The sequence below is a fragment of the Mustelus asterias genome, chromosome 13 (assembly GCF_964213995.1).
Source record: "Mustelus asterias chromosome 13, sMusAst1.hap1.1, whole genome shotgun sequence".
In the NCBI taxonomy this organism is placed as follows: domain Eukaryota; kingdom Metazoa; phylum Chordata; class Chondrichthyes; order Carcharhiniformes; family Triakidae; genus Mustelus; species Mustelus asterias.
Window position 1 is genome coordinate 30947053 of NC_135813.1, and position 20184 is coordinate 30967236.

Genomic DNA, 20184 nt, shown 5'->3' on the forward strand with positions numbered 1-20184 from the left:
AAAGTGTGAAGATGAAAAGAGGTCACGATGTGTTTTCTGCCCAGATTTACCCAATTTGTGAGGTAAAACTATTCTTAGATTGAAGACCTTCCAGGATTATTAGTTGAAGCTTACAACCGTAATAATGTAAGAAAGGCCAATGACATTGTTCTGATTGCTGACTGAAGAGAAACTGTGTAAGATTTTAGATATAGTGAGAAGCAAGAGCTGAGTGTAAATTGTAAGAAAATAAAACCTCCAGGAGTGTCCAAAAAGAAAATCATACTGCAATGTGCGATCACAGTGAAAAATGAAAAGGTCAAACAGGTAGCGCAATTTGTTATCTGCGACGTGTTAACATTGGAGAGAAAGGGTGACTAGTTTTAACTTTAAGTTAATTTATTAGTGCCACAAGTCGGCTTATGTTAACACTGCAATGAAGTTACTGTGAAGATCCCCTAGTCGCCACACTCTGGCGCCTGTTCGGATACACTGAGGGAGAATTTAGCATGGCCATTGCACCTAATCAGCACGTCTTTCGGACTGTGGGAGGAAACAGGAGCATCCGAAGAAAACCCACGCAGACACGGGGAGAATGTGCAGACTCTGCACAGTCACCCAAGCCGGGAATCAAACCTGGGTCCTTGGCACTGTAGGCAGCAATGCTAACCACTGTGCCGCCCCCGTGCCAAATAAGGAATAAGACGAAGGATTGAAATGGCCAAAGAATCATTTTAAAAATGAAAAAGATTATGATCAACTCAAAATTAGCCATGAAAACAAAGCTGGGAATCCTGCAATGCCGCATTGCACTAATTATTACAAACAGAAGCAAATGTTGGACGATTAGTGGAGCAATGCAGAGAGAAATTGAGGCGAATAATGAATCTTGGAGAAGACATGCCGCCAGTGAAGAGGTGCTAGTAAAATCTGAGACCAAAAGAACTCTGCTGACCAAGATTGGGAAGAAAGAGTTGGAATTTCTTGGGCAAATTAAGTCTGATACTGTTGAGAAAGATCGATGGTAAAAGGGGTCGACGTAGACAAAGAATGAGCTTTTTAAAGAGCCTCACAAACTGGATCAATGTATCACTATTGAAGAGGAAACACACCTCTAGAGCAAGGTTAACATGGAACTGCATGATCACCAATGCCCTTTCGGGGCTGGTACCCAAAGGGAGACTGAGGAGAAAAATACTGCAGGCAACAAGGACCAAAGGCAGTATCGTGGAGTTTCCAATTATACTGCCTACACCCATGTTTCAAACTGTTGTAATGGTTTGTAATGCAGTCACATAGTTCATTAGATAGATTGGACAGTTTCCTTGGAGAAAAGAAGGCTGAGAGGAGACTTTGATAGAGTTATTCCCGAGGGGCGTGGACACAGTAAATAGTGAGAAAATGTTCTCACTCAAGAGCATCGGGAACTAGAAGGCACTGATCCAAAATAATTGGCAAAAGGGGGAGAAGTGATGTGAGGAAAAGTTTTCCTCACCCAGAAGGTAGTTGGAATCTGGAACGAACTTCCTGAGAGGGCAGTGGAGGCAGGTTCGATCGAGGTATTCAAAAGGGAATTGGAATGCCATCTGGAAAGAAGAAATGTGGAAGGTTATAGAGGTATGTTGATAACAGGGGGATTCAGTGATGGGAATTCCTTTGAATGATAAGGGGAGATAGTTGGATTCTCTCTGGTTGTAGAATTATCTGGTCCTAATCACATTGCTGTTTGTGGGTGTTCACTAAATCCATTGGCTGTTATATTCCCTATATTATATCAGTGACTACACTTCAAAAGCACTTAATGGCATTTTAAGAAATTCTCTGGCCAGGAAAGAAACCATATCAATGTAAATCTTTGTGTTAACTCTCAAATGAATAATCTGTGACTTTTCTTTCTTCCAAACAGGCAGCAGTAAATGAAGTGATGAAACATATTCACAAACTTGGAGGGAAAAAGGATGGATTAGTTCCAATGTTCATAAACACTAACACTGGACAGTTTAGTCATCTTGGTGTTTATACACTTGGTGCCAGGGCTGACAGCTACTATGAGTATCTGCTTAAACAGTGGATCCAGGGAGGAAGGAAAGAAACAGAGTAAGTGATACGTGATTCAAATTAATCCAACCAGAGTGGTTTTTATCAGTCATTTTTCAATTCCTTCATTTTCTTTTATTTATTGAAAACCCAGCAATAAATGATTAAAAATATATCTGTAGAAGTGGCAATTTAATTTTTTTGTACCAGGTGGGCCTGTAGCTGGTACCAAGCAGAAGCAGTTTGACCTTGCTGTTCAACAGTGGTTAGCGCTGCTGCCTCACAGTGCCAGGGACCCGAGTTCAATTCCTGGCTCGGGTGACTGTGCGGAATCTGCACGGTCTCATCGTGTCTGGGTGGGTTTCCTCCGGGAGCTCTGGTTTCCTCCCACAGTCCGAAAGGCGTGTTGGTTAGGTACATTGGCCATGCTGAATTCTCCCTCAGTGTACCCACACAGGCGCCGGAGTGTGGCGACTCGGGGATTTTCACAGTGGCTTCATTGCAGTGTTAATGTAAGCCTACTTGTGACGCAAATAAATAAATTCATGCTGTCATCTGTCCTGCAAGAATTTGACCGGACTAACTTCACTCGTGTTATAGTTTGCAGTTTGCACTGATTGAAAGTTAAAATAACTTCATAAATAGTGCAGTGTAACTGGCCTTTAAGAGTTTCAATGATTCCCTTGTTAATTTTGTGTAATTTTAGAACAACAATTTTGTTGTTTTAAGTAGCTGATTAACATTCGGTGATTTTTCTTTTTGCAAAAATTATTACTAGGTATGCAATGATACAATTTATTTTGATGGCAATTTCTCACTACGTTCCCAGCTTCATTCTAAATGTTTTTACCATTTTAAAATCTGTGACCATGCTGGGCAGACACTGAAAGTCTTGGTCAGCGGTACCATCTAAACAGCTACTGAACTAGGAAGATCATTTCTGGTGAAACAGCTTTTCATTATAGTGCTGAATGTTATACCAATAGCTGTCACTGTCGGGGTATACTTTAATCCATTTTCCTTTTAATATCAGGATGGTACATGTTACAGGTTTATGCTGATTTGCATTATTGTGTTTAATTGTCAGTTTATTAGATGATTACCTGGATGCCATAGAAGGGGTCAAAAAGAACTTGATTCGGAAGTCAGAACCAAAGAAACTGACCTTTGTAGGTGAATTGTCCCACAATCAGTTCAGTCCAAAGATGGTAAGTGGAGTATGATGTCCATTACTGGATGAATCAATAGTTAATGAAACTGAGTAGTTATTTGCCCTTTACTGTGTTGTAAAGTTGTTTGAAATGGGGGACTTCACTGTGGGACTGATTTAATAATTGCATCCAGATCACTTTTAGATTATTTTTATACCTGGCATTTTCCACCATATATTCAATAACTATTCCAGTGCTGAGGAAGAATATCAACAACCGTTTATTCCCAAGACTAAGTAGCTGCAATTATACTGTCTTGAATGGGTCAATAAAACATATGAGCCAGATTTATATAGAATGACCATCTGTTTGAGTAGAGTGCTTCGTGATGCCATTTGTTTCTAAACATGCGGCACAGGTGGCACAGTGGTTAGTGCTGCAGCCTCACAGCGCCAGAATCCCAAGTTTGAATCCGGCCTTGGGTGACTGTCTGTGTGGAGTCTGCACATTCTCCCCATGTCTGCGTGGGTTTCTTCCGGGTGCTCTGGTTACCTCCCACAGTCCAAAGATGTGCGGGTTAGATGGATTGGATATGTCCAAAGATGTGTAGATTAGGTGGGTGGGGTTACGAGGGAGGAGCTCTTTCGCAGAGTTGGTGCAGAATGGCTGGGCCAAACGGCCTCTTTCTGCACTGTAGGGAATCTGTATCTTTCAGACAGATTTCTGCTTCTCACTTGGTTCAATTTAATTACCTGCCTTTCACCAGTTAATTAATCAAGACAGGATTGACTCTGACTCAGCAATGGCTTCTTGAGGGCAATAATGGATAGGCAACAAAAGCTGGCCTTGCCTGTGATGGCTGCATCCCATGAAATAAAATATGAATCCATTTGCCCTCATGTTGTGCTTTTCTTTGTTTTCTGGGGATCTGTGCGTTAAAACGCTAGTTTCAAAAAGAATCCTGTGTGTTTTGGATTTGGGTCACCTTGGTGACAGAATAAAAGACTCTTTCTTATTCCTGCAAGCTATTTGAGTGAGTTGTTTTCTGCTAACACTAAGTGAGTTTGGTTGCACTATTTGTTGAGTTGGGATGACCGAGTAAATATTGATTAAGCTTGCAAAGTTTGGAGTACTAGGAGCAGAAAACATTTTCCCTCGTTCAGTAGGGGAAGTTGTTCTTGTATTGTAGCAAACTCTGATTAAACGTTCTTCGGTGGCTTTTTCTGCACGTAACTGCTATTTGTTACTATGACAAGCCTTGAGCTTCATAAATAGAGGTTTGCTAAATACAAGAGCGAAGAATTTACGCTAAATCTTTATAAAACTCTATTTAGGCACAGCTGATTTAGGTCTGGTCACTACACTTTAGGAAGGATGTGAGGGTGCAAAGGAGATTTACCAAAATGGTTCCAGGGATGTGGGATTTTAGCTACGAGTTTAGGTTAGATAAGTTTGGATTGTTCCCGTGTCACTAAGGAGACTGAGGGAGATTTGATTGGATTATGCAGGACTATGAAAGATTTAGATAAGGTAGTCAAAGGAAAACTTGTTCCCTTTAACCAATGGCACAAGGTAGAGGGAAGGGCCCAGCCTTAAGGTTTTGGGCAAGAGATGCAGGGGGGATGTGAGGAAGAATGTTCTAACACAGCGAGTGGCAACAACCTGGAACTGGCTGTCTATGAGGACAGTGGAAGAGGAAATGAAGAATGATTTCAAAAAGACTTTAGATGGACACTTGAAGGAATAAATTTGCAGGACTCTGGGGTTAGAGTCGGGGTATAGGGCTGGCTTGATTGCCTTGTCAAGAGCTGGCATGAACTTTATGGGCCAAATGACCTCTTTCTGTGCAATGAAGACTCTCAAATATAGGTAGAATAGAATAGAAACTAGAAGCAGGAGTAGGCCATTCGGAACCTTCGAGCCTACTCCGCCATTCATTTTGATTATGTACTGATCATCAAATTCAATATCCTGACTCCACCCCACCTCCCCCCCGCCCCTCCATCTTCTCCCCCCCACTTATCCCTTGATCCTTTTAGCCCTGTTAGTGCGAGTGGGCGAATACGACCACTACGGACCCAGTCAGGTTCAACAATGGCACAGCTTTATTGCTTTTACGTCGACGGAGGTACAATCAGGACACACATACAATAACAGTCCCGAAGGTACTCTGAGGGCCTGCCGCAATGGGCTACAGTTATACTCGAACTTTGACACTTTGTATGATTCAAATGTTAATGTTTTGTTTACAGTATTCTGATATGGTCATCCTGTTTAATGGGTTTTTAGGTGCGGAGTTGATGTGTTAAGTCTGGTGATTGCCCAGTCTAGGGAGGTGATAATTGTTTGAGATCTCCGGAGTTTCTTATACAATAGGTGTTTAATTGGATATCAGGAAGTCTTCCAGGTCTCAGAGACCTTCTGAAGCGTTTGATAAGGGCTTCCTGATATCCTTGGAGCCAATTTAATTAAATGCTAATGTGAGTTCCTGAGTCCTTTTGTCAGCCTTGTTTCTGCATTTTAAAAGACCTGCTTGTCTGTTCACACTTTGTGCCTGGGTGCTGCTTTGTCCTGTTTCATTTATTTGATTTTATTCTGAGAAATATTTATCTAAGGAATCATAGAAATTTGTGTCCGCTTACAGCCCCAAGAGCTATATCTATAAAAACATAGAAACATATTCACGGGTTTTTGATATACACTTAGTTGATGTATTTACAAAACCAAATGTAATTACTGATTTGTGGCAATATTTGAATCTCCATTGAGCAGGTGTGGTTTTTGTTAGTGAACTATCCAGCATATACATTGTGATGATTCTAACAAAGAATTAACATATATAATGTAAAGATCACAGATTCATTTATGTTTTGTAACGCGCTCTGACTGTTAGTTTCAGTAATTCCTGCAGTTTAACAACTGAGCAACAGGATGATGACAGAATGTAATTATTCCTTCAGAGAGCTAGTTTGGTCATGAAGCTTGTGAAGCGTGAGGAACATTTTTGGACAGTTAGCGCTTAATAATTAAAATAAGTGAGAAAGGCCTTTGTAAGTTACAACTGTCAGAGCAATTACTATTGTCAGTTTTTTAGAAAAATCTCTGCTATAAATGAGTGTTACAACTGGGCTGCCAGGAATGTGTGGATTATTTAGCCCCTCTATTCTACAGGTTATGTTATGAATTTAAAAATTCAATTTACTCATCAAAATGGCTGAGTCTTTAATCAGATTTTTAAAAATAAATTTCAACTTGATGGTTCATTGCAAAACAAAACGTTTTTAGTAAGTTGCAAGCATTGGTTAACATACAATTGTACTTTGAAAGTATAACTATCTGTTTTTAAAAATTCCCCTATCCACACACACAAACAAACAGATAGGGACTCTCTGCAGAGATGGTCTTTAGAAGATAGGCATTATAAAATAAAGGATAAGGTTCAAAGGGCCTTGACACTGTTGATCTGGAGTTCCCGTGGGTGAGGATGGGCAGTGGTCCCAGTGGGTGTCCGGAAGTTTTCACCAACGGGACTTAAGCATAGAGAAGAGGGCCGTATCAGTTCTTCTTGTCTCAGCTTTGCAGGTCCAAATGCAGACAAGTTACACTCAGATGAGGATTCTCTGGCAGCAGATTGAGAACCACACACACAACAGTGGTTAGCACTACTGCTTCATAGCGCCAGGGACCCGGGTTCGATTCCCGACTTGGGTCGCTGTCTGTGTGGAGTTTGCACGTTCTCCCCGTGTCTGCATGGGTTTCCTGCGGGTGCTCCAGTTTCCTCCCACATTCTGAAAGATGTGCTGGTTAGGTGCATTGACCCGAACAGGCGTCGAACTGGGAACTAGCAGAATTTCACAGTAACTTCATTGCAGTGTTAATGTAAGTCTTAGTTGTGACTAAAAGATAAATAAACTTTTGTGGACGGCACGGTGGCACAGTAGTTAGCACTGCTGCCTCACAGCGCCAGGGACCTGGGTTTGATTCCTGGCTTAGGTCACTGTCTGTGTGGAATTTGCATGTTCTCCCCGTGTCTGCATGGGTTTCCTCTAGATGCTCCATTTCCTCCCGCAGTCTGAAAGACTTGCTGGTTAGGTACATTGGCCATGCTAAATTCTCTCTGTGTACCCGAACAGATGCCGCACTGTGGCGAATAGGGGAATTTCACAGTAACTTCATTACAGTGTTAATGTAAGCCTTACTTGTGACTAGTAAATAAACGTTACTTTTTTGGGCAGGGCAGAGAAAGAGGGAGAGTCCGGTAGGGTGGCCTTCCTTTCTCAGCTCAATCCCAACAAAATTGACTTCCAAACCAGCAGGTTCCAAACTTAAAGGTTGTTTCTACCATATGATTTCCAGTAAGTCACTAGCCTTTGCCTTTTAGTTGTTTCCCATCAACTAAAGTGATTGAAAGTTCAAAGCAAACAGATCTTCCTAAAGTACCATGCAGGTTGGGTGATTTCTTGGAAAAAGGCAGACTTGCTCTCAATCTGAGGTGAACGTGAGACCTTCTTTCCTGTCCAAATAATGCAATGTCTTTAAAAAATATAGTTTTTAAAGATATGATTTTTCCAATAATGAGTTGCACATTTTTCATTTGGGTTTTGTTTAACACATTTTCTACATTGGCATTAATGGAATTAAGAACCACAGGCAGCTTCTGAAACTAAGATTTGATTGTTCTAGTAGTTTCTGTGGCATTGTGCATCACCAAGATCAAATGTCGCATTCGGATCATGCAGGGCCCCAGTGTGAAAGGTAATTGAAATGGAGCCAAGTTTCGGGGTGGGGAGAAGGTTCAGAATGGAGAAGGAAAAAAGCAGAGGAAGAGGAGGGAGGGAGGATTATGAGGAGGCTAGTTCCAATCAATTAATTAATGCTTGGCAGGGGAAAGGTGAATGGAGCTCCCACTCACCTGATGAAGGGGCAGCGCTCCGAAAGCTAGTGGCTTGTGCTACCAAATAAACATGTTGGACTTTAACCTGGTGTTGTGAGACTTCTTACAGGGGAAAGGTGCTCATAGAACAGAGAGGGGCCAGACGGATCATCATGCTTGTGCTTGCTTTCTGCTACAGCAACTCAGCTAGTACACTCCCTAGCCCTTGTTCAGTAGACCTTTTGGATACTTCTCCAACTCCCTTTTGAAAGGGATGATTGAATCTGCCTCCATCATGTTCTTAGGCAATGCATTCTAGATCCTAACCCACTCGCTAAGTAAAACATATTTTTCCTCTGTCAATATTGATTTATAGTCATTGGAAAAATAACCAGTTATGCTCTGCCACATAGCCAGTTGTCCCCAGCCCATAACCAGTTACCATCTGGACAATAACCTTGCCACCAATTTCTCCATATTTACTGTGTTTCATTTTTATTCATTTGTGGGACACGGGCGTCGCTGGTTGCCCACATTTATTGCCCATCCCTAGTTGCCCGAGGGCAGTTGAGAGTCAACCACATTGCTGTGGCTCTGGAATCACATGTAGGCCAGACCAGGTAAGAATGGCAGATTTTCTTCCCTAAAGGACATTAGTGAACCAGGTGGGTTTTTCCGACAATCGACAATGGTTTCATGGTCATCAGCAGATTCTTGATTCCAGATTTTTTTTTTAAATAATTAAATTCAAATTCCACCATGGAGGGATTTGAAGCTGGGTTCCTAGAACATTAACTGAGCTTCCTGAATTAATAGTCTAGCGATAATACCACTAGGCCATCACCTCCCCAAGGCTGCTTGTGATTTTGAACATAACAATCAAATCTCTTGTCAACCTTCCCTGCTCTACGGAACCCCAGTTTCTCCAATCTGTCCACCTAACTGAAGACCCTAATCCCTGGACAAATATTTGTAAAGGTAGGAATAAGAATCGTGTTGGAGTTCTCATTATGTCTTTATTATGTTTTGGTCACAATGTCAGGTGGACGATAGCTTTTTATAAATGGTAAATGTGACATATTTCTTTTTCACGTGCAGTGTTGAACATTGATTACAATTAAATGGGCCTTGTTGAATCAACCTCCTCCCCGCCCCCCCCAACCACTGTCTCCTTGGTAAAATTGAAGACTAATGATAAACTGGGTCTGCGGTTCCAATACTGGCTAAGAGCCCGGTTTAGTAACCAGAAGGCTAGAGTGCAGACACCTTAGCCTATAAGAATACAAATTAAACAGGCACTGGTATAACAAATGTCCTTATGCATTAGAAATCTCATCCAATTGTAGAGGGAAATACCATTTAAATGTCTTTAATTTAGGTGACTCAGTAAGTGTGCCACAGCTGTGGCACATGACAAAATTCCTGGTAGCTGGGGGAGAAATCACACTCATTCAATGGGACAGTTATCCTATCCTATCCTAACACTGGTGCTGCAAATGACTTCTGTACTTTTAAGTTATGTATATAAATATCTGCTTGTGTCTCTGCCCTTCGACCCTAGAGAATTCCCTATCAAGAGACATCTTGCTGTTTTTGTTCCTCCTTCCATGCACCACTTGTATTTGTACTGAGACCCGGTTCCACAATCTGTGCTCAGATTATTTATCTTTGTGGTTTTAATGGAGCATGCCAAATGTAGACATGCCAATTGTCATTTGATTAAAATTTAAATGAAAATAAAGCAGCTGATGAAGGTCATTTGTTCCTTCCTGCAAACTCTGTCCTAAACTCTAGTAAAAAGTTACATTTCATGCCTTTGCAACTTTAGTGTTTATGCACATTAAATAAAAATATAAAAACTAATTAAGTTTATTTTATTTATTTATTAGTCACAGTCACAATTAGGCTTGCAGTCACACTGAAATGAAGTTACTGTGAAAATCCCCCAGTGGCCACACTCCGGCACCTGTTAGGGTACACTGAGGGAGAACTTAGCATGGCCAATTCACCTAACCAGCACGTCTTTGGACTCTGGGAGGAAACCGGAGCACCCGGAGGAAACCCACGCAGACACAAGGAGAATGTGCACACTCCGCACGGACAGTGACCCAAGCCGGGAAGCAAACCCGAGTCCCTGGCACTGAGAGGCCGCAGTGCTAACCACTGTGCTATCATTAGATTAGATGGGAGAAGTGGTTTGTGTGATCAGAGCACCAGGACAACTCGTACTGAAACGATATCCCTTGAAGCGCACTTTAACCCTGTCACAGAATCACATTTAAAATGTTTGTGTTAGAGTATAGCTGATTATTATTTCAAGTCAAATCTCACAACAATCCCCTCCCCTCCCCTCGTTTTCCATTAAAAGCAAAACATTAGTTGTGGGTGCATCCAGGACTAAGTATTGCCAGTATAGACTTTGTTGATCCGAGTTATTTCTTCCTTGTTTTTAAAGGATCATTTGGTGTGTTTCCTCCCTGGGACCTTAGCTTTAGGAGCTCACCATGGGCTTAATGCAGATCACATGGAGTTGGCAAAGGAGCTGATGGAAACCTGCTATCAAATGTACGCACAAATAGAAACTGGATTAAGCCCAGAGATTGTACACTTCAATCTGAGTCCACACAGCAGCAAGGATGTAGAAGTTAAGGTAGGTGCAAAGGGAATTGTTCATTTTAATTTGGTTTCTCCTGCAGGGATACACGATGGCATTCGATCTTCCTCAGAAATGTATATCATATAAAAGATGTACATGCACTGTCTACGACTCCATTCAAATCAGTTGTCAGTTTGCTGGCAATGCACGGGTTATCCATATTTATAATTAAATGTCATGTCAACCAAATGTTGTCTAAAATGCTGCATGTTAAAACCAGAGCTATACATAAACCTCAGACAAGCATGCCTAAATGTAAAACTAAATTGGCTTGGCATCCAGTTGAGAAGTAAGGCAGTGAGAATGCATTCAACATTGCTACACTGTGGTTGTTGAACGTTGTTTTAACTTGCCGAATGTTCCCACCTAGGTTGACAAGTAGAATGAAAGTTCATTCAGTGTTAAGATTTATTTACTGTTGCGTTCATTAACCGTTGTAATCAGATGTGCATAATACAGACTGCAGTTTTGGAGAATTACATCCCGCCTTCGCCCAGAATGATGTACCAAGCTGAGAATGTAGCATGCGGTTTGATTAATATCAACACTATTATATGATGGAGGAATTAAATAGCAGCTTGTCTTTTACCATCACCAAGTTTATTCTACATACAGTTAGAGTGGCACAGTGGTTAGCACTACTGCCTCACAGCGCCAGGTACTCGGGTTCGATTCCCCACTTGGGTCACTGTATGGAGTCTACATGTGTTTGCGTAGGTTTCCTCCGGGTACTCCGGTTTCCTTCCACAGTCCGAAAAATGTGCTGGTTAGGTGCATTAGCTATGCTAAATTCTCCCTCAGTGTGCCCAAACAGATGCCTGAGTGTGACAACCAGGGGATGTTAACAGTAACTTCACTGCAGTGTTAATGTAAGCCTATTGTGACACTAACAAATAAACGTAAAACTTCAGCAGAGATACAAAATCTGTATGGTTTCCCCCACACCCAACTGTTCCAGCTGTGTGCATTTTAACTCTTTTGGAGGTTAAGACAACAATCATCACTTGTCTCGACTAAGGCAAGTAGCATAATAATATTATTGCCAAAACCATGACTCACTGATACATTGACAATTTGATTGGAACAAGTATGCTAGTTCAGTGGTAAACATTCATTGTTATTGCTACTTCAGTGAAAGTCCTTACTTTCCACACATAAATTGTGTGTACCTGGCTATGTACGTCATTTTAATTGCTTTACAAAGTGTTGTTTCAAATCATTCTCGATCTTTTTAACAGCCTGCCGACAGACACAACCTTCTCAGGCCTGAGACAGTGGAAAGTCTTTTCTACATGTATAGATTTACACAGGATAAAAAGTACCAGGACTGGGGCTGGCAAATTCTCCAGAACTTCAACAAGTATACCAGAGTGAGTAAAGCGTGATGACTTTTGGTTCTTCAGCTGTAACGTTGCTCGTAGGATTTCAAATATAATGAAATTAACATGCTGATGAGCTTTGCTGATTCTGTGATATAATGATCAGGAAAGCAATTTATTTTTACAAAATGATTCCATCCACTGTTTTGATTTCTGGTCCAGCTATGGTGTATATAAATTATAAATACATAATTAACTTGTGTTAAAATGATTAAACTTACCCCTAAAATTTGTCACTTAATATTAGAAGTCACAAAGAAGCTTCCAAATACCCCTTGCTTTTGGGGCTTTACTTTTATTAGATGGGGGTGGTAGGAGACATGTGAAGTAGATTGAGGGGTAACTTTATAATACAAATTTGTGGTGGGAGAATGTTTTACCGTTGGCAATAATTTTGACATTTTCTCCCCGGTTCTTCCCTCACCCTGATCGGGTCAGTTTGGATTTTGTTCAGTTTACTTTGCACCCTGCTCATGTCCCTGCAGACTCGCCCACTTCATGCTGCCACTGCTAGATACTCTTACCATTTCTGTTCAGGAGCTGAATTTCTTCTGACCCTGCAATCAGAGGGGTAAGAAGTTGGCAAAGTAGGAGCAAGGAAATGATGGGAGCTGAGGAGGCAAAAGGGAGGAAAGAAATGGCAGGGGAGGGAAGGGTAAGTCAGGAAGGAAACAACTTTACTGGAAAAGGAGAGGGAAGGCAGGAAGCTGAAGAGAAGGGAAACAGCATGTGGGAGAGAATCAGGGAGATGTGGAGAACAATAAAGAATGGGATTTGTATAGAAGGGAATGAGAAAAGGAAAAGTGGGAGGGAAAGAAAATAATTGCAGAACGATTAGAGCACAAAGCCTGTTCCTTTCATCATGTCTATGCCTGCTGGCTCTCTGTAAGATCAACTCACCTCATCCCATTACCAGCCCTCCCCTGCCTTTTCCTTCACGACCCTGCATTTATTTCCGTTTAAGATAATTTTCTGATTCTCTTTTGTAGGCTTTGATTGGATTTGCTTCTGTTAGACTCTCAGGCGTTCTAAATGCTAAACATTTGCTGTGAGAAAAAAGTTTATCTTTTTACCTTTTTCTTTGGCCACTCAGCTTAAATTGGTGCCCTGTCCTTTGCCCCTCATACTGTTCATTCCAATGCATTCCCTTTCCATTCCCATTGGCCCAGTATGCACCATGTACATAACGAATATGCCACGTGTGGAACTTCTATGAGAAAATGAAACATCCATTCACAAATCTATTTCAAAGTAAACTGCTGTTCCTACAGCTCTATAGAAGTGCCAAACTATTAAAGTATCAATAACAGAGGCTTCAAACACTTCACACCTCTTAATAATGTCCAAATAAACATTGAGACATTGACAAAAAGATCACAGAAAGGACAGCTTATAACCACCTAAAAGTTATCAGTTGAGCAAAGTCAACTACTTGCTTCTATTGTCAAAACTGCGGAGCTAATGATTTTATTGGTTTGACTCACTTGATCAGGGCCTGAGTTAGCATTCAGCTGGCTGGAGAGTATCGGGCTATTAGGTTGGTTGGGAACATGTGAGTTGGCATGGAGTGGGGGCATTGGAGATGTGTGAAGGGTGAGGGCTAGAGGTCCTAAGTTCTTTTTGACACGTAGGAATTTCCAGAGGCCCAAGGTGGGCTGTCTAACCAGCCCACCGCACCACTTGCCCATCTCTATGGCTGCAGATGTTTGGTGGACCCAACTACATTTCACACATGCCTCTCCCAAAGCCAAATTTGCATATGTCAGTGCATATTTTACTGAGGCAGATCCAGCAAGTTTGGAAATTTCCTGACTTGAACTACCCACTTCAGTAACCAAAATCTAGTCTCATTCCTGTTTATAAAGCCCAGGATTCTGATTGCCAATTGAACCACTTTTTCAGCCTGCCCTGCCACCTCAACAATTGTGCACTTATACACCAAGGCTGCCCTGTTCTGCACCTACTCTAGAGTTGTACTCTTTATTTTATGTTGCTTCTCCTCATGTTTCCTACCGAAATTTATCATTTCACACTTCTCTGCATTACTCATCTGTGACATATGTACCTATTCCAGGAGCCTGTCTATGTCCTCTTGAAGCTGAACACTGTCCTCCTCACAGCACTTCAAAGTTTGTATCATTTGCACACTTTGAAATTGTGCACCCACGTCTAGGTCATTATTATAGATCAAGAAAAACCATAATCTTAGTACCAATTACTGGAGATCTTACTGTAGCTTCATCCTCTTCCAAAAAAAGCAATCACTCACTACGACTGTTTACTGTCACTCGGGCAATTCTGTATCCATGCTGCCTGCCACTGTCCCCTTTATTTCATGAGCTTCAGCTTTGCTGGTAAGCCTATCATGTTGCACTTTATCACCTTTGGGAGTCAATTTACAATGCATTACCCGCATCAACCCTCTCAAAATGTAGCTAAACACAATTTGCCTTTGACAAATCCTTGCTGGCTTTCCTCAATTAATCCACATGTCCAATTGACTTTATTTTATTCTAGATTATTGTTACTCAAAGCTTTTCCAACACCAAGATTATAATGGCTGCATTTTAGGATGTCTTGAAATCATAAAAGGTGCTATATAAATGCAAGTGATGAATTTATTATAGAGCTTTTTACAGCCATCCTCAATTTGGTTGTTTCTAACTTTACACAGGTAGATACTGGAGGATACACTTCCATTAATAATGTAAGGAGTTCTGAGAACCCTGAACCTAGGGATAAAATGGAGAGCTTCTTTCTTGGAGAGACGCTGAAGTATTTCTTCCTTCTATTTTCTGATGATTTCAACTTAATAAACCTGGACAAATATATTTTTAATACTGAAGCACATGTTCTTCCAATATGGACAACCTGATGAATCTTGGAATGATTTGAATGGAGTCCGAATTCTTGGCACATCTTGGCTGTGGGATCTATGATGTTAGCTAGAGATAACCACTATGTGGAGGTTTTGTTCTACTTGTATTGATCACTGTGAAAGTCCATACCTACACAGATGTGTAAACAATGTGAATGCAACAAAAACTATAAACCAGGGAACAAATATTTACGTGAACTGTTGCACTCAAAATGGCCTGTTTCTACATTATAAAACTTGCTTACCACATGTTGCCTCCTGTCCATTCATTGATTCCTTCCTGCCTTTCCAATTCAGTCCAACCAATGACAATGTATGAGTTTATACACAAAAGTCTTTGCAAAGGAAAATGACATTTGTGCAGTCAATAATGCCTTCTACAAAATTGGTAGGTCATAAGATTCGATGACAATTGAGAGTTAACATCTTAACTCTTCATTAATTAAAAAATTTGAACGTTAAGTGGTCCAAATGCAGAAATAGGAGAAAAGCTTTTGTAGATGGGCTAGATTGACACGGGTGGAATTCTTATAATTGCCATTGTCACTTGTATTTAATATCCTCCTTGGGTCAAATACAGACCAGAGTTGATTCAAATGATCATTATAGTCCAAAATATTGGTAAGGTTATGTAAATAAATATAGTAACAATTTTAATTAACTATATTTGCAATGGATGCAAGTCTGAAATATCTTACTAAAGGAAAAAATGCGGGTCCCAACTTTATTTATGAAGGCTACTTGTTTACTTATGAAGGGTAGTTAGTATAATCCATCAGACTACATTTCTTCTGTTATCACAGCTGCTGTTTATCTAGATTCTCAAGTTTGATGCAGGTTAGGATTTATCTCATTTCCCAGTGCATCCTCAAATCCAACAGCACGATTTCCAGGATTGTTTTTCTGTAAATAAAATGCTTATTATGCTTTTCTCTGCCATGCTTCAGGCTGGAGTTGGAGCTGTATTTGAAATATGTGAAGTCATTTGGCAATACATTTCCAAAGCGTTTTTACATAGGCGCTGTTGCCTAAAAGGGTTTATTTTTTCATTGGTAGAAAAAGTTTATTTTTCCCTTGTACATCAAATAAAAGGATACTTTAGCTGCATGACACAAGAATTCAAAAGCATCTTTTATTGATTTAAGCATATAGAAAGATGGTCTGGTGCTGGTGGAGGAAGAATCAAATAGTAAGATGCAATATGAGAATATTTTAAATCTATTGTAAACACATGACTTAGGAAATGAGCCATAATATTTCAGTTGTGCAATTTGTCTGAGGATCGGTAACCAAATTCAATCTTTGAACTAGTTGTAAAACTTGATTTGATGGCCTTTTAGATCTATTGTTGAGATCTTTAGATTTTATGCGACTAGTAGCAAATGCTGATCTGATCCAGTTTGTTAATGCATGGATGATTTCTTTGTCTTAATGATTTGATTTACATAATGTACTTGAAAATAAACTGCGCAGTGATTACAGATTAGTTTAAAAAGTCACTGGTAGTGCTACTTTATGTGCCAGTAAATAATTTAAATTACCTTAAAAGTAAAATGTTCCTGGAGAGCCCTCTTCCAGGTAACCATTGAAATTTTGCCATGCTGAAAAGGGAAAGGAAACTCAAGACCAGTTTATCTGAAGTGTACTTTAGAAATGCAGATGAATTGAATTTTTCAGTGAGCTAAAAAGGATAATGGGGCATAAATGTGCATAATGGCCAATTGCTTCCTATGAGATAGGGGGTGCAGATCTGTTATGTACTCTATTGTCAAATGTTGAAATATATTTCTACAAAACAATTTTGCTAATGGTAGAAATGTATGACATGGCCAAATGTAGATTCCTTGCAGCAGCACTTACGACACAGGAAATTATTTAAAGCATTGCTCTTTGGTAGAGCTATCCAATTAATGTCCATCCCTTTCTGTAAAACTATTTTCTTTAGCTGATTTCTACTTCCAGAATGATTTTAAATTATATATAGCTTTTGATTTAGATCCTTATCATTTTTAAGTGAATGTACTGTTATAGAAATGTTGGACTGGGCTTTTAGAAGTATGTAAAAATTTTGGTGAGTTAACTGACCTTTTCATATTTTTCCTCCTTAAAGAAAACATTGTAAATAAAGATAATTGTTCTGTAAATTGTTTGTTTATTTCATTTAAAACATGACAACTGTATAAAATTATTTGTCTCTCCAACACTATTTAGTTTGTTTCATATATTTCCTAGTCTCATAATTATTTCAAACATTAACACGGTCAACAAAAACATCCTTTTTGCTCGTACACACTTTTGGTTCAACATTATCAGATATTACATCCAACTTGTGTTAAACAAAACGAAGCTGATGATTTTTCACCCAGTCTTTGATGATGCTCGCTTCCATTTTACGAATTAAAGTAACTGATGGTGGATCAGCAGCATTAGAAGCTCTGAAAGAGGAAAAATCATTTAGGTGGACTGGTCTATTTTGAATGTAGTTGCCAGAAGTTTAAAAGTGTTGACTGCTCCATGTTATATCATTAACATGGGGCAACTAACTTCAGCTTTAATTCCAACAACTCCCATCACGTACCTCAGGTCTAGATGATGCGCTGCTCCCTCTATAATTAAAGAAATCACTGAAGGATTCACAGTTTTGAGGATCTGTTTCACACAGGAAAAAATAATTACTGGTTTTGCATCGTACTCATCTGAATTGTAGTCATTAGTACAGTAGATACTTACACCACCATTTGCCCAAGGATCCAGGTCACCATTAGAAAATATTATATTGCTGGCTGCTTTGTAATCTACAATATCAACAAACTTGTGGTTAAATTAAAACTCATTACATCCAAAATAACAGAAAAGAAAAATAAAATGTGCTATTACCATCTCCCCAGTATTGGATTTTCAGCCATTCCTGATTTGGGTATACGCCCCATTTACTGTGACAATAATTCCTCCTCATTGCTTCAGTAAACGGAATGACAGGGAACATATCTGTGTCATTGTTGCTTTCGTACAGCAGGCTGATCTCTGTGCAAGCCTATAAAAATGTCAGAAACAAGATAATGAAGGAAAAGTTGCTGTGTTTAAACCCTTTACTCCCTCCACATCTTAAAAACCTAGAATGAAGAAGGTGGGGAATGTGCAAGGATTATAAGCAGGATAAAAAGAGTAGGTTAAGCATTTTAATAGTATTGTAGTGAATGAACTGGAAATCGTTCAAGGCAGAAAGGAGCTGCATATTAAAGGCTGTTTATTTGTACTGCAACACTAGGGGAGAACTTCCTGCACATATACAAAATGCCAGTCGTAATGAATCAGCCTGTTAATTTAGGATGTCTGTGATTGCAAATGATAAAGTAAGTTGTTACAAATTGGTCTTGGGGAGTAAATTAAAATAATGTTGGAATCGACTGCTCCCCAAACTGTTTTGTTCATTTGTCAATTTTTAAAAGTTTTTTTTAGTTAGTGTCACAAGTAGCTTACATTAACACTGCAATGAAGTTATTGTGAAAATCCCCCTAATCGTCTCACTCCGGTGCCTGTTCGGGTACACTGAGGGAGGATTCAGCACGGCCAATGCACCTAACCAGCACGTCTTTTGGACTGTGGGAGAAAACTGAAGCACCCAGAGGAAACCCATGCAGACACGGTGAGAACGTGCAGACTTTGCACAGACAGTGACCCATGCTGGGAATCGAATCTGGGTCCCTGGAGCTGTGAGGCAGCAGTGCTAACCATCATGCTGCCCGTTTATTGAAATTCGCATCTGATATACATCAGTATTGCTTTTCGAATAGGACATTCGCAGGTGCTACCTAAACAACTAAGAAGTTTTTTAACTTTTACTATTTCTATAATTCATGTATTCTTTGTTATATAAATAAACATTACATAAAACCCAATTTAACTCTCAGTTAACAGCTCTATTAACTACCAACTGGGAATTACCTTCACTAGGTCGTTCCAATTTCAGAAGGCTGTTACTTAATCTATAATCACCATTCTCATTTTGTACACACGAAATGCATTGCAAATTCAATAAATTTATCCCCAATAATAAAGCAGAAATCTGAAGTATGATTTGATGTTCTGTTACTGTGCATGTCTCTGATGCTCCTGCTGCTGAATTAAAAGTTATCAGTATCAGTAACGCATACATCAGAGGTCACACTGCAGGCTGGGTTCACATGCTTAGGCTTGATCAACCTAGTCTATCATGCTTTGAGACATTAAGAGCAGCAGGCCTGATTGGAAAGAGCTTACTTTTCTTAAAACTGTTGAACTGAGAATTCTTTTGAGAAGTAAATTGTTCCCATTGGTATGAATCAGGGCAGAAGCACCAAAGTGCTTTATGGCGACCGCCCGAAACAAAAGTTTTGTTACATTGAATTTGGCTAGGATCAACATGATATGTTTCATTTCAGGTATGATTCAACAACCCACTAGGAAGCTTTTATCAAACAAAGTTTATATAAGAATATAGTTAACATGTATAGAAAGAAAATTAGCAGCACCTTTTATCAATTACATACAAAAAAGAAAGAAAACAATCACAATAATGTATTAACCCTTAATATTAAAGTTGTTCGAACAAACCAAAACATTTCAAAGGCAAAACCCTTTTCACAGGCTTAACACAGCATAGATTAAAATCTCACTTCACTGCAATTGAGTCTTTTCGAAGTCTGCACTTTCCTTCTGGAAGGCAAAACGCTTGGGATAACCAGCAGAATTTCCAAATAGAAGAGGGAGACAGAGAGAGAGACTTCAGCTTCTTTCTTGCTTGATGCCCCTGCTAAAACTAAAAATTAAACTGCAGCCTCAGAACTCTCAAAACTGAAACCTTAAACTCACTGGGGGAAAAAAAACCTGTCCATGTACACATGACCTTTTCTCCTAACAATGCAGGATCGTAAAACTAATCCCAGAGTAAATACAAACAACACCATTTAAACTATTTAAGGCGCAATAAAAGGACTCATCGTAGTCAAGCCGGCAACAATAACATCACTGAAGCTGTGAGCAGCAAAAATCATGATTTTTTAAAAAAACCTTCCTTAAAGGTACACTAACATTACATCATCTAAATTTAAACAGTCAAATCAGGACTAAGAGAATGAATGCTTATTAAAAGAGCTTCGAAATTGGCCTTGTCTGAAAAGGCAGTTGTATGCATGCATCCTTCAATGTCCCTGAGACTTTATGCGCACAACCAGCTACCAACCAGACACACT

At 39.8% G+C, this 20184-nt stretch overlaps 2 protein-coding genes across 8 annotated transcripts in view; one reads left to right on the forward strand and one right to left on the reverse strand.

Annotated features, from left to right (window-relative positions):
- Window positions 1–15650, forward strand: part of man1b1b (mannosidase, alpha, class 1B, member 1b) — a 58930-nt gene extending 43280 nt beyond the window's left edge. For 2 of the 4 annotated variants that reach the window (XM_078226639.1, XM_078226640.1), the window contains exons 10-14: window positions 1886–2076; window positions 3104–3224; window positions 10496–10690; window positions 11935–12066; window positions 14750–15650. In XM_078226639.1, the coding sequence (XP_078082765.1) occupies window positions 1886–2076; window positions 3104–3224; window positions 10496–10690; window positions 11935–12066; window positions 14750–14950 (840 nt within the window). In that variant the 3' untranslated portion in view covers window positions 14951–15650. Of the gene's footprint in view, window positions 1–1885; window positions 2077–3103; window positions 3225–10495; window positions 10691–11934; window positions 12067–12560; window positions 12647–14749 lie in introns of all 4 variants that reach the window. The other 2 variants (XM_078226641.1, XM_078226642.1) reach the window with 2 other exon arrangements.
- A 416-nt stretch (window positions 15651–16066) lies between these two features.
- LOC144502552 (uncharacterized) overlaps window positions 16067–20184 on the reverse strand; it is a 77394-nt gene continuing 73276 nt past the window's right edge. For 2 of the 4 annotated variants that reach the window (XR_013499352.1, XM_078226637.1), the window contains 4 exons: window positions 17831–17987; window positions 17684–17748; window positions 17532–17602; window positions 16067–17388 (listed from right to left, as the gene is read on the reverse strand). Coding sequence is in view for 2 of the 4 variants with exons in the window: in XM_078226637.1 (XP_078082763.1) it covers window positions 17286–17388; window positions 17532–17602; window positions 17684–17748; window positions 17831–17987 (396 nt within the window). In the remaining 2 variants the exon portion in view is untranslated. Of the gene's footprint in view, window positions 17389–17531; window positions 17603–17683; window positions 17749–17830; window positions 17988–20184 lie in introns of those variants that run through there. The other 2 variants (XM_078226638.1, XR_013499353.1) reach the window with 2 other exon arrangements.